This window comes from Nycticebus coucang, chromosome 18 (genome assembly GCF_027406575.1).
Source record: "Nycticebus coucang isolate mNycCou1 chromosome 18, mNycCou1.pri, whole genome shotgun sequence".
In the NCBI taxonomy this organism is placed as follows: domain Eukaryota; kingdom Metazoa; phylum Chordata; class Mammalia; order Primates; family Lorisidae; genus Nycticebus; species Nycticebus coucang.
In genome coordinates this window covers 60,136,995-60,152,044 of record NC_069797.1, presented here as the reverse complement: position 1 = coordinate 60,152,044, position 15,050 = coordinate 60,136,995, and the positions used below count along the sequence as shown (strand labels likewise).

At 40.8% G+C, this 15,050-nt stretch overlaps 1 protein-coding gene and 1 pseudogene across 1 annotated transcript in view; one reads left to right on the top strand and one right to left on the bottom strand.

The window, feature by feature from the left end:
* The window catches only part of DBF4B (DBF4 zinc finger B), a 56,607-nt gene that overhangs the window by 19,963 nt on the left and 21,594 nt on the right, over window positions 1–15,050 (bottom strand). Inside the window, 3 exon segments of the mRNA XM_053570311.1 lie at window positions 54–239; window positions 2,823–2,977; window positions 10,999–11,025. Coding sequence (XP_053426286.1) covers window positions 54–239; window positions 2,823–2,977; window positions 10,999–11,025 — 368 coding nt within the window.
* On the top strand, window positions 13,063–13,865 carry LOC128570804 (40S ribosomal protein S7-like; annotated as a pseudogene).

Below are 15,050 nucleotides of genomic sequence, written 5' to 3'. Positions count from 1 at the left end.
ACCAAAGCCCTTTGTTTACTGAACACACCTTTCCCACTCCATGAGGTTCTTACCGAGTCTACATGTTTCTGTGAAGGCCTCATGTGGCTGCCTTTTGGATCAACCATGGTAGATGTTTCCACTCTGATCTTGCTGGGGCTGGGGCAGCCTCCCTGGCTTGTCCCACCATCCTCTGCCTTTGCTTCTCTGCGGCTGGACACAATGTAACTTACTTCTTTGCTCAGGAAACCCTCAATAACCTGAAACCAGATCATAGATGTGGCTGAAAGCCAAAAAGCAAATGTAGAGTTGTCGATATCAAGAGGTTAGGCAAGGAAATCTTGGCTGCCAGAAGTTCCAGAATCAATGCCTTTAAATAGACTAAATTCAGTTCTGTACCAAGCCCCCCAAAAAGGCATCATCTTGAACTATTATGGAGTTTATATATATAATGCAGGTTTGTCTCCAGAACTGCTGCTCCTGACCTAGCAGCAAAAGGCCACAGGCTTTGAGTTATATGACCAGTTGGAATTTGCAGCAAGAATACATTGAAGAGGCTGTCAGGGTTACGAGTAGCTCAGTTAAACCACAGTGGGACATCTAAGCAATGCATCTGTAATTTTAATCACAATACAAAAAGAGACTAAAAAATGAAGCAAAATGGATTTTAGCTAATACTTAGCTGCTCATCCTACCAGACTCTAAGTCAGTGGTTCTCAACCTGTGGGTCTTGACCCACAGGAACTGTACTAAAGGGTTACGGCATTAGGAAGGTTGAGAACCACTGCTCTAAGCCCTTCATGGGCAGTGAGGCAAGAGAATCACTTGAGCCCCCACACTCTACCAAGGGTGACAAAGTAAGATGTCTGACTCATCTTTGTATTCTAAGAACCCAGCACCGTACCTGAAACATAATAACACTTAACTCACATTTGGGGTTAGAAGAAAAGATGGAAATAAGCAGTGATAACTTGGCAAATGTTTAATGTTTGCCAAGAAAAAAAGCCCATTTCATACATTTGCTGGTTTCTAAGGAATAAATGCATGACGTCACCCAATAAGGAGCTGGAAAGAGATGCTAACAATTGTGAGCCAGCTCCAGCACACGACTGAAAATAAAATGGGTGATGCCTGAAAAGTGTGACTGAAAGAGAAACTTGGCACTTAAAGTAAAAATGAAATGTTTTAAGTTCCTCAGAAAGCCAAACATAGAACCACCATATGACCCAGCAACTCTACTCCGAGGTACACACCCAAAAGAATTAAAAATGGACTTGAACAGATATCTGAATGCTAATGTTCATTGAAGCATTATTCACAAGAGCCAAAAAGTGGAAGCAACCTACATAACCATCAGCAGATGACTGAATAAACAAAATGTGGTTAGCCAGACAATGGGATGTTATTCAGACATAAAAAGAAATAAAGTTCTGACGTGTGCTATAACATGAACAAATCTTAAAAATATTATATTAAATGAAATAAGCCAGACACAAAAGGAAAAACACCAGTGATTCCACTGATATGTGTATGAGGTATGTAGAATAGATAAATTCACAGAGTTGAAAAATAGATTAGACATCACTAGGGCTGGGGAGAGGAGAAATGGGGGTATTGCATAATGAATAGTAGAGTTTCTGTTTGGGTGATGAAAATGTTTTGGAAACAGGTGATGGTTATATAATTGTGTGAAAACAATTAATGCCAATGAACTGAATATTTAAAAATAACCATAAAAATGATTAAAATGGTACCATTCTGTTTTATACATTTTACCACAATTTCAAAAAATCTTTAAAGTTATGGATTAAAGGATTATATCTACTTTCTTTACTACGGCAAAAACAAATGCTAAAGGGTAGGAGTGGGGCAATGATTATCCTCTATAAATATGGTAGAATGCTTAATGACCACGCATTCCTTCTATTCCTTTGAATCCGACTAGTTTTGACCAATAGAATGTGGTAAAAATAATACATGGAAGTTCTACAGTGCAGGCCTTAAAGAGACCTTACAGCTTCCTCCTTTACCTTTTGGGAAGGCTGCCTTCAGAGACCACAGTATAACTCAGCTGGCCTAGCCTACCATATAATATCATAGGCATATACAATGTGCAAGGAGCCGCAGGGCCAGCTGTGTAGGTGTGGTCATCTTGGTCCTTCCAGCCCAGCTGACCCTCCAGCTGGATGCAGTCCTAGCCAAATCACAGGAAGTAAGAAGTAATACATAGTTGTTTTAAGCCCAAGCTCTGGATGGTGTTTTATACAGCAAAGGATAAATGATAAATGACACAATAGACTAAAAGAGCCTCTGAATTCCAAACTTATTCATTCAGTTTCCCCAGTTTACCAGTCCCTTTTGGGTCAAGAATTAACATATTATTTTCTAAACATAAGAGATACCCATGTCAACCCTTATTAAAGTTGCCATATAACAATATGCTTTAAAAATATTTTAATGACCTTACTTTTTACTCTGAAGTTGCTCAAGATAGTGTTAGTTGTAAGAGCTAAAAATTAAAAATAATCTAAATACCATAGGGTGGCTTGGCGCCCGTAGCACAGTAGTTATGGTGCCAGCCATATACACTGAGGATGGTGGGTTCAAACCCGGCCCGGGACAGCTAAACAAGGGCAACTGCAAAAAAAAAATAGCCGAGTGTTGTGGCAGGCGCCTGCAGTCCCAGATACTTGGGAAGCTGAGGCAAGAGAATTGCTTAAGCCCAAGAGTTTGAGGTTGCTGTGAGCTGTGATTCCATAGCACTCTACCAAGGGCGACATAGTGAGACTATCTCAAAAAAAGAATGCCATAGGGCAACCACACAGGAGAAGCAGGATACATACCCCACCCAGCTGCTGAATGGCCCCAGGCAAAAACTGGAGATTTCTGCCAGCAGGCAGATCCAAGTAAAAGGACTTTCCAGAAAAGGGCTGCCTCCCAGCATCCCATGAGCTCTTGTGGCATTTTTCCAGACAATGGGAAACTCTTAGCCGAGCCCCTAGAAAACAACAAAGAGAAGCAAAGAAAGAAGCCTGAATTAGATAAGAGTCTTTGCAAGCCTGGGCCAAGTCTGTGTGCCAAGGGCCACGCTAGGCTCCCAGCACGAGCTAGAGTAGAGTTCCTATCCTCATGCAGCTCAGAGGTGGAGAAACTGAGGCCTTCACACACCCCTGGTATGGGATGTAAAATGGTACAACCGCTGTGGAAAACAGTTCGATAATTTCTCAAAATGTTAAAATATAGAGTTAACATATGACCTAGCAATTCTACTCCTAGCCATATACCCAGGAAAAATGAAAACATATGTTTAGACAAAAGCTTGTATCCGGCTGGATGCAGTGGCACACGCCTGTAGTCCTAACTACTCAGCATGCTGAGGTGAGAGAATAGCTTGAGCCCAGGAGTTTGAGGTCAGCCTGGGCAATATGGCAAGACTATTTCTAAAAAAAATTTGAAAAACTTTGTACACAAATGTTTGTAAAAGTCAAAAAGTGGAAACAATTCAAATGCAAATAAATTAGTAAAGTGTGGTATATCCGTATAAAACAGTGGTTCTCAACCTTCCTAATGCCACAATCCTTTAATACAGTTCCTGTGGGTTGTGACCTACAGGTTGAGAACCACTGATATAAAACTATTCGGCAATAAAAAGGAATGAAGTAGTGATAGATGCTATATCCATGAATCTGAGAAACATGTTAAGTGAGAGAAGCTGGACACAAAAGATCATGGATCAGCTCGGCATCTGTAGCTCAAGCGGCTAAGGCACCAGTCACATACACCAGAGCTGACAGGTTCAAATCCAGCCCGGACCTGCCAAACAACAGTGACAACTACAAACAAAAAATAGCTGGGCATTGTGGCGGGCACCTGTAGTCCCAGCTACTTGGGAGGCTAAGGCAAGAGAATTGCTTAAGCTCAGGAGTTATGCTGTGATGCTACAGCATTCTACACAGGGTAACAGCTTGAGGCTCTGTCTCAAAAAAAAAAAAAAGATTATGGATCATCTGATTCCAATTACATAAAACATTCACAAAAGGCAAACGCATAGAGATAAAAAGTAGATTAGTGGTTGCTTAGGGTGGAGGTGGGACTGAGGAATGATTGCAAATGGTATGAGATTATTTTTGGGGTGATGAAAATGTTACTGTTAGAAAATTTAGATTTAAGTATTAGTTGCACAACTTTGCAAACTAAAAAAGCACTGAAAGTACACACTTAAAACAGATGAATTTTATGATATACTTCATTCAACAAAGCAAACAATTGTTATAATGAATTGCGATTATGCTACTGCACTCCAGCCTGGGTGAGAGAGCAAGACCCTGTCTCTGAAAAATAACGACAAAAAAAAAAAAAAAAAAAAACTTCAGTGAATGTACCCTTAAGAATTGTGGATTTGGGGCGGTGCCTGTGGCTCAGAGAGTAGGGCGCCGGCCCCATATACTGAGGGTGGCGGGTTCAAACCCAGCCCCGGCCAAACTGCAACCAAAAAATAGCCGGGCGTTATGGCGGGCACCTGTAGCCCCAGCTGCTCTGGAGGCTAAGGCAAGAGAATAGCATAAACCCAAGAGCTAGAGGTTGCTGTGAGTCCTGTGATGTCATGGCACTCTACTGAGGGTGGTAAAGTGAGACTCTGTCTCTAAAAAAAAAAAAAAAAAAAAAAATTGTGGATTTTAGGCTGAGCATGGTGCCTCACGCCTATAATCCCAGCACTTGGGAGGCCAAGGTGAATGGATTGCCTGAGCTCACAGGTTCAAGACCAGCCTGATCAAGAGCAAGACCCAGTCTCTAAAAATAGTCAGGTGTTGTGGTGGGCGCCTGTAGTCCCAGCTACTTGGGAGGCTGAGGCAAAAGGATTGCTTGAACCCAAGAGTTTGAGGTTGCTGTGAGCTAAGATACCATAGCACTCTACTGAGGGTGACAAAATGAGACTCTGACTCAAAAAAAAAAAAAAAAAAAGAATTGTGAATTTTGTGCCCATCAATTCATGAGTAGATTAACAAAATGTGTTATATGTATGTATACATGGAGTACTACTCAGCCACAAAAAGGATGAATTAATACCTTTTGCAACAATGTGGATGGAATTAGAGACCATTGTCCTAATGAAGCATCTAAAAAAAGGAAAAACTAACATCACATGTAATTCCTATTAAATTGGAACTAACCAATGAGCACACATGAGCATAGAAGGAAATGAAACTCAGAGGAACTCAAACAAGGTGGGGGAGGAGCAAAAACCTACCTAACAGGTACAATGAATACTATTTGGTGATAGGCAAACTTTTCCCCCTAACTTATAGCTGTACTCAAGCACTACAAAATCAATCCATATAACCAAAACATTTGTAACCTCTTAACATTTTGAAATAAAAAATAATTTAAAAATTGTGCATTTCATTATACATGAATTGTAATCAAAAGTAAAAAGAACTATAAGCAAATATGGAATTCTAGTCAATAAAATGCATGCTGAACCATTTAGAGGAACTTGTACTAATGTCTACAAATTACTTCAAATGCATTAAAAAAACTGGATGGAGGGAAGGGATAAATATGTGATAAAACACGTATGGTGGGTGGCGCCCATGGCTCAGTGGGTAGGGCGCCGGCCCCATATACCGAGGGTGATGGGTTCAAACCTGGCCCCGGCCAGCTAAAAAAAAAAGCAGTGGCAACTGCAACAAAAATAGCCAGGTTTTGTGGCGGGCGCCTGTAGTCCCAGCTACTCGGGAGGCTGAGACAAGAGAATCGCCTAAGCCCAGCAGTTGGAGGTTGCTGTGAGCTGTGTGATGCCATGGCACTCCACCGAGGGCGATAAAGTGAGACTCTATCTTTACAAAAAAAAGAAAAAAGAAATAATCTTCAGAATTTGTACTAAAATATTGAAACTTAGAGATTTGTATTTCAAATAAAATCATACTTAAAAAAAAAATAAACAAGTATGTTAAAATGTTAATGACAGGGCGGTACCCGTGCTCAGTGGGTAGGGTGCCAGCCACATAACACTGAAGCTAGTGAGTTTGAGCCCGGCCAGGGCCTGCTAAACAACAATGACAACTACAACCAAAAAATAGCCGGGCATTGTGGCAGGTGCCTGTAGTCCCAGCTAACAGGAGGCTGAGGCAAGAGAGTTGCTTAAGCCCAGGAGTTTGAGCTTGCTGTGTGCTGTGATGCCATGGCACTCTACCAAGGGCAACATAGTGAGATTCTGTCTCAAAAAGAAAAAAAAAAAAAAGGATCTTAGGTCCGAGCACAGTGGCTAAAGCAGGAGGACTGCTTGAGGTCAGAGTTTGAGACCAGCCTAGGCAACACAGTGAAACTCCATCTCTGTAAGAAATACAAAAATTACTTAGGCATAGTGGCATATACATGTAGTCCTAGCTACTGGGAAGGCTGAGGCAGGAAAATTGCTTGAGCCCAGGAGTTTGAGGCTGCAGTGACCTATGATCAGGCAACTCACTTTAATCTAGGTGACAGTGAGATCCTGTCTCAAAAAAACAAGAACAAGGGCAGGCATGGTGGCTCACACCTATAATCCTAGCACTGTGGGAGGACAAGGCAGGAGGATCACTTGAGCTCAGAGTTCAAGACCAGCCTGAGCAAGAGTGAGACCCTTGTCTCTACTAAAAATAGAAAAATTAGCCAGGCATTGTGGCAGGTATTTGGGAGACTGAGGAAGAGAACTACCTGAACCCAGGAGTTTGAGGTTGCTGAGCTATGATGATGCCATGGCAATCTAGCCCAGGCAACAGAGACTTTGTCTTAAAAAAAAGAAAGAGAGAGAGAGAAAGATATACAAATGGCCAATGAGCACATGATAAGATCATTAGCCATCAGGAAAACGTAAATCAAAGAGATATCACTTGACACCTGCTAGGATGGCTATAATTAAAAAAATGAATTATAACAAGTGTTGGTGAGGATTTAGACAAATTGGAGCACTCATACACTGCTGAGGGGAACATAAAATGGTACAGTCACCATTAGAAAAACCAGGTGGTAGTTTTCAAAAGGTTAAAGTTACTGTAAAACCCAACAATTCTACTCTTAGGTACTCAAGAAACCTAATACTCAACAAAACAAAAACAGGTCCACATGAAAACTTGCAAATAAACGTTCACAGCAATATTATTCATAATAGCCAAAAAGTAGGAAAAACTCATTATGTCCACAGATTGATGAATGGACAAATAAAATGTAGCATATCCATACAATGGAGTATTATTCATTGTTATATCCTAATACATGGTACAACATGGATAAACCCTGAGAGCATTATGCTAAGTTAAAAAAGTCAGTCACAAAAGACTAAGTATTATACAATTCCATTTATATAAAATGTCCTGAAGAAGCAAATTTATGGAGATAGGCTCAGTGCCCGTAGCATAGTGGTATGGTGTCAGCCACGTACACTGAGGCTGGTGGGTTTGAGCCCAGCCTGGGTCAGCTAAACAAATGACAATTAGAACAAAAAATAGCCAGGCATTGTGGTGGGCACCTATAGTCCCAGCTACTCGGGAGGCTGAGGCAAGAGAATAGCTTAAGCCCAAGAGTTTGAGGTTGCTGTGAGCTGTGATGCCACAGCACTCTACTGAGGATGACATAGTGAGATTCTGTCTCAAAAAAAAAAAAATTTATAGAGATAGAAAACTGATTAGTAGATGCCTATGCCTGGGGGAGGGTCACTGGAAAATTGGGAATGAGTACTAATACATATGCGGTTCAATTTGGGGGTAAGAGAAGTGTTCTTCTTTTTTTAGAGACAGTGTCTCACTCTATCACCCTAGGTGGGACTACAGGCGCCTGCCACAACACCCGTCTACTTTTTTTGTTGCAGTTTGGCCGGGGCTGGGCTTGAACCCACCACCATGGGTATATGGGGCAGGCGCCCCGCTCACTGAGCCACAGGTGCCGCCCTTCTTTTTTTTTTTTTTGCGACACAGTCTCACTCGGTCACCGTGGGTGGAGTGCCATTGTGTCATAGCTCACAGCAATCTCCAACTCTTGGGCTCAAGCTATCCTCTTGCCTCAGTTTTTCTATTTTTAGTAGAGGTGAGGTCTTGCTCTCATTCAGGCTGGTCTCGAACTTGTGAGCTCAGGCAATTCACCTGCCTCGGCCTCCCAGAGTGCTAGGATTACAGGCGTGAGCCACCATGCCCAGACAAGAGAAGTGTTCTAAAATTGATGTGGTAATGGTTGCACAACTCTATGATCATACTAAAAGCCACTGAATTGTATACTTTACATGGGTGAATTGTGTGGCACATGAACTAATTTCAATAATGGCGCTATGAAAAAAATGTATATACATATTTGGTGGGGGAGGAAAAGGGTCTCACTTTGTCACTCAGGCTAGGGTGCACTGGCTTCATAATTATCATATTCACTGCAACCTCAAACTCCTGTGTTCAAACAATTCTCCTGCCTCAACCTCCTGAGTAGCTGAGACTACAAGCATGTGCTATCATACTTGGCTAATTTTTCTATTTTTTTTAGAAACAGGATCTTGCTCTTGCTCAAGCTGATCTCAAACTTCTGGCCTCAAGCAATTCTCCTGCTTTGGCCTGTTGGCCTCCTAAAGTGCTTAGATTATAGGCTTGAACCATTATGCCTGGCGAAAATGTTTTTTAAAATAATACTTGCACAGTCTCAAAGTATCTTCCCATAAAGATAGTTATTAATTACAAAAGCCGAAATAACATTACACCAGAGAAACGTGACAAAGACTTAAATCAAATGATCAACATTAATATGACTAGCAATGAGGATTACTGTCATCATGTGCTTTCTGACACTGTGTCCTGGAAAAGGGCACAACATTCACTTCTGTGCCAAATATGCATAACTTGAATTTAATCATGAGGACATATCAAACAAACCCAAATTTAAGGACATTCTGTTCTTTAAAAGTACTGAGGTCATGAAAGGCAAAAAAGAAAGAATAAAGACTTCCTCTGAGGAGAAGACAACTAAAGGAATGTGTGGTCTTGGATTGAATCCCAAACCGGAAAAAGGACACCGGGGGACAAGTGGTAAAATCTGAATAAGATCTACAGATTACTTAATAATATCTTATCAATATTAATGTCCTGGGTTTTCTACTTGTACTATGGTTACATAGATGTTAATATATGGGGGAAGCTGAGTAAAAAACTTTTTGGCCACCTCTGAAATTTTTTTCTAAGTCTGAAATTATCTTAAAAAGGAAAAGGAAAAAAAACAACATGGCGATAGATGAGTTGAATATCATAAGATAGTGTGAGCTGGTTGAGTAACTCTTCAGAAAGTATCACAAAGAAATAAAGAAACAAAAAACAGAGAATTTAGAAAATGCAGAGGACAGGAACAAAAGTTCTAACAAAGCAAAGGAGTCGCAAAGGGGGAAAAATAATGGAGAAAAGAAAGTATTTGAGGAAATAATGACCCAGACTTCTGAATAACTGTGGAAGACAGGAATAGAAGAATTGTTCTTTGCCTAAATCTCATTAAAAGGACAGAAAAAAGAAAGCTGGACAAAGATAGTGGCAAGACGATGGCAACAGCAAGAGATGCTATGAAATTTTGGAAGCTGGAAAGTAGATGAGTGAGTGAAAGTAGACAGGAGACCAGAGAAAGCAGAATTCTAAGCCAACTAACTAGAAACAAACTGAATAGGAAAACAGAGCTGGACGGCTCTGAACAGAGGAACCAGACACAGGAGAATGCTATGGTGTAACAGTGGCCTAAGAGGAAGATTATTCGAAAGTCTTTATAGTAGTGATTTTCAACAGGTATGCTATGAGAGAATACATAGCATAGGTGTGCCATGAAAATTTTTAAAGATCATTAATTAAATTATTTTTGAAAGAAGTTCAAAGCACAGTAAGTTTATTCTTTAACTCTTTTTTTTTTTTTTTTGCCGGGGCCGGGTTTGAACCCACCACCTCTGGTATACGGGGCCGGTGCCTTACTCACTGAGCCACAGGCGCCACCCTAACTCTTTTTTTTGATCAACATAATTTAAGTGTGCCGTGGAAGTTTAACTACAAGTTCAAATGTGCTATGAGATAAAAAAGGTTGAAAAACACTGCTTTACAGTGACATACCATCTCCCACCCAGCAACAGACTACAGCAGTGGTTCTTAACTGTGGGAGATTTTGCTCTCCAGGAAAAATTTGGCAATGTCTAGAATTTTTGTTTTTTTATGCATTGGGATCTTGCTCTGTTGCCCAGGCTGGAGTGTAATGGCATGACCATAGCAGCCTCAAACTCTTGGGCTCAACCAATCCTCCCTTCTCATTCCCAAACAGCTAGGACTACAGGTGTGCACCACCATGCCTGGCTAATCTTTTATTTTTGGTAGAGATAGGGTCTTGCTATCTTCCCCGGGCTGGTCTTGAACACCCGGTCTAAAGTGATCCTCTCACCTCAGCCTCCAAAAGTGCTAGGATTATAGGCATGAACCACTGCGTCCAACCTAGAAACAGTTTTGGCTATTCCTAGAGTTGGCGGGTTCAAGTCCAACCTGGGCTTGCCAAACAACGATGACAACTACAACCAAAAAATAGCCGGGTATTGTGGTGGGCGCCTGTAGTCTCAGCTACTTGGGAGGCTGAGGTGAGAGAATCGCTTAAGCCCAAGAGTTTGAGATTGCTGTGAGCTGTGATGCCATGGCACCATACCCAGGGAGACAGCTTGAGACTGTCTAAAAAAAAAAAAAAAAAAATAGTTTTGGCTGTTACAATTGGGAAGGAGGTGTGCTACTGGCATCTACCAGGTAAAGGCTAGGGATGCTGCTTAGTATCTTACAAAAAACAATTCCCACAACAAAGAATTACTTGACTCAAAATATCAATAGTGTCATGTTTGAAAAATCTCTGGACTAGAGGAACATTAAGCACAGGTGAAAGCAGGGATAAAGTCCCCGTGAAAACATAGGAGGTTAAATGAATGTCTGTAAACAGAACAGTAAGCCTTGGAGATCTCTTCCCTCAATGAGCTCCCAGAATGCTGACAATCAAACTTACACTTACCAGGCAGAGGACTGAAGGACTCCTTTTCTAGGAAAGTGAGACAAAACATATAAATTAGTGACACTGGAGGTTCCTCTTCCAAAATTGTCAGGTCCCAGAATACAACGAAATCTACCAGCTGACAATCTGCTTTCATTCTTTTTTTTTTTTTTAATTTTTTTTGAGACAGAGTCTCAAGCTGTCAACGTAGGTAGAGTGCTGTGGCATCATAGTTCATGGCAACCTCCAACTCTGGGGCTCATGTGATCCTCTTGTCTCAGTTTTTCTATTTTTAGTAGAGATGGGGTCTCGCTTTTTGGTCAGGCTGCTCTCAAACTCATGAGCTCAAACAATCCACCCACCTTGGCCTCCCAGAGTGCTAGGATTACAGACGTGAGCCACCACGCCTGGCCTTCCTCTCCTCACTCTTTTTTTTTTTGAGACAGAGCCTCAAGCTGTCGCCCTGGGTAGAGTGCCATGGCTTCACAGCTTACAGCAACCTCCAACTCTTGGGCTCAAGTGATTCTCCTGCCTCTGCCTCCCAAGTAGCTGGGACTACAGGCACCCGCCACAATGCCCGGCTATTTTTTGGTTGCGCCGTCATTGTTGTTTGGCAGGCCCAGGCTGGATTTGAACCCGCCAGCTCAGGTGTATGTGGCTGGTGCCTTAGCTGCTTGAGCCACAGGCGCCGAGCCATCCTCTTCTCACTCTTAAATATGAATGGGTAACAACCAAAAATCATTAGATATTTAAAGAAAGTGTCTAATATGAAATTAGGCTAACACACAGAAAAAAGAAGAGGAAACAGAGACGATGTAGGAAGCAGAAGAAAACTAAAAAGAAACAAAAACAATACTACTAATATCCTGGGAAAGATAAGGGAATACCACTACACTCCATTAAACAAAACAGGATACTATAATAAAAGAAACAGAGAGAAGATAAACTCTTAGAAGCGTGTTATAGAAATAAAAAATTCAACAAGAAAATTGGAGATTAAATTGTAGAAATTTTCCAGCAAATAGAATGAAAGACAAATAGAAGGAAAATGAGAAAGAAAAACAAAAAGAAATAGGCTTGGCGCTTATAGCATAGTGGTTACGGCACTGGCCACATATACCGAGGCTGATGGGCTCAAACCCGGCCCAAGCCAGCTAAACAACAACGATGACAACCTCAACAAAAAATAGCTGGGCGTTGTGGGGGATGCCTGTAGTCCCAGCTACTTGGGAGGCTAAGGCAAGACAATCACTTAGGCCCAAGAGTTTAAGGTTGCTGTGAGCTATGACGCCATAGTACTCAACGGAGGGCAACATAGTGAGACTGTCTCAAAATAAATAAATGAAAACAAAAAAAAATAAAAGGAGGAATCTATGAGATCCAATATCCAATATAAAAGTTCTAGAAACAGAAAAGATAAAAAAATGAAGAGACAAATACTATAGAAATAATTCTAAGAACTTCCCAGAACTAAAGAAAACGAGTTTCCAGATTGAAAGCTTCCACTAAAGCTGGACTTAGTGGTGTGTTCTAGTAGTTCATGTTACTCAGGAGGCTGAAGAGGGAGGATTAGTTGAAGAGGAGTTCGAAGATGTATTGAGCTATGATCCTGCCCCACTACATGCTAGCCTGAGGCACACAGAGAGATCCCTTCTCTTAAAAAACCAATAGCAAAAAACAAAACAAACAAAAAAGAAAGAAAAAGAAAAGACGGCTTCTACCAAGTGCCAGCTCCATAAATTCAAAAAGTCTCACATCAAGAAACATTGTCATGGAATTTCAGAACATTAAACAGAAAGAAAGGATATGACTTTCATCACAGGGAATCTTGGAGATGAGGTAAAGGAGAAGCCTTCCTAAGACATAGTTAACTAAAGATACCAGCTAAAATATAAACAATTCCCATCTAACTGCTAAGCCCACAAAATAAATAAATAAGAGGACTTCATAAGTATCAAAAATGACAAGAAAACCAATAACTGCAGTGGTGAGAGCAAATGCTGACTTCCCTGTGGGAATATGCAGGTTTAACAAAAGAAAGGGTGTTGGACTGAACAGCCAGATGGACTGAAGAACTAGATGAGCCAGACGTCTTATGCCAGCCTAAAGTTGGAATTGAGAACCTCTATGTGAAATAAGGAGAACAGTTAAACCAAAAAATAATCCATTCACTAGAAGAGACAAGAAAGAATATTATCTTTTTCAAAGCAGGCTCTGCATCAAAGAAATGTCTTCCCTGAGAATTCATAACCACAATCCTCCCAAAAGTTTGGAATTTATTCTTCCTAAGTGGTGCTCTACCAGGAGAAGGCCATGTTCAGTTTAAGTGCCAAGATCTTGAAGCCCAATGGCAAGAAGCTGGAGTTCAAGTCTGGCCTTTCCCATGCACTTCTGGAGCTGGAGATGAACTTAGACCTCAAAGCTCAGCTCAGGGAGCTGAATACAATGGCAGCCGAGGAAATCGAAGTTGGTAGTGGTTGGAAAGCTATCATAATCTTTGTTCCTGTCCCTCAACTTCAAATCTTTCTATAAAATTCAAGTCCAGCTAGTACGTGAATTGGAGAAAAAATTCAGTGGGAACCATGTTGTCTTTATCACTCAGAGGAGAATTCTACCTAAGCCAACTTGAAAAAGCCATAAAATAAATAAGCAAAAGCATCCCAAGAGTCATATTCTGATGGCCATGTATGATGTGATCCTCAAGGACTTGGTCTTCCCAAGTGAAACTGGGGGCAAGAGAATCATGTGAAGCTGGATGGCAGCTGGCTCATAAAGGTGCATTTGGACAAAGCACAGCAGAATAACGTGGAACACAGGTCAAAACTTTTTCTGGTGTCTATAACAAGCTCACAGGCAAGGATGTTCATTTTGAATTCTCAGAATTTTAGCTGTAAACAAAAATGACTAAATAAAGTATATTTACAGTTAAAAAAAAGAGTTTGGAATTCAAATTCAACTACTCTAAGAACCTACCATCACTACAACATAACAGAGAAATTAATGCAAAAATGTAGTCCCAGCTAGGAACACCCTTGGCACAGAATCAAATCCAAAACAAATCTAGAAGGACATAGCTCAGTCCAGGGTTCTCAGAATTTCCTGAGATAAAGCATCAACAAGAATTAGCTGGCCAGGCGTGGTGGCTCCCACCTGTAATCCTAGCACTCTGGGAGGCCAAGGTGGGTGGATTGCCCTGAGCTCAGAGGCAGAGGTTTGTGCCCAGAGGTTCATGACCAGCCTGAGCCAGAGTGAGACCCTGTCTCAACAACAACAACAACAACAACAACAACAACAACAACAACAAAGCTGGGCATTGTGGCAGGCTCCTGTAGTCCTAACTACTTGGGAGGCTGAGGCAAGAAAATCGCTTAAGCCTAAGAGTTGGAGGTTACTGTGAGCTATGATGCCACAGTACTCTACCAAGGGCCACAAAGTGAAACTCTGTATCAATAAAATAAATAAAAAATAAAAAGAATTAGCCCACACTCCAACATTGCAAAATACATAAAGCAAACAAAATGACCATGGGTAAGAGTCAGCAAAAACAGGAGCAAAATTAGATCCCCAACAGTATCAATTAGAATTAGCAGATACATACTATAAAATAATTGCTTAAAATTATTTAAGAAATAAAAATAAAATACACAGAACCACAAAAAAGGGGGGAGAATGATAAAAATAAAAAGGCCAGTGGACACACTGTACAGCAGAGTAGATGCAATCGAAGAAAGAATTGGCAAATTGGAAGACAGATCTGAGGTAATTACCCAGAATGCAACTATTAGAGAGAAAAAAAATTAGAAAATATGAAAGAACGGTTAAGAGTCTTGGAAAACAAATTGAGAAGGTTCAATATGCAATTAATTGGAATTTTGGAAGAGAATGCAATGAACATGATATTCAGAGAGAACTGCTAAAATTTTATAGAATTAATGATACGAATCTTTGGTGTCAGAAATCAAAATGAGTTGAAAAAAAGGAGAAATAAAACTGAATCCACAAGTAGACACATCAAAGTGAGTGTGTACAACACCAAAGACAAAGAGATGATTTTATGTGTGTGTGTGTGTGTT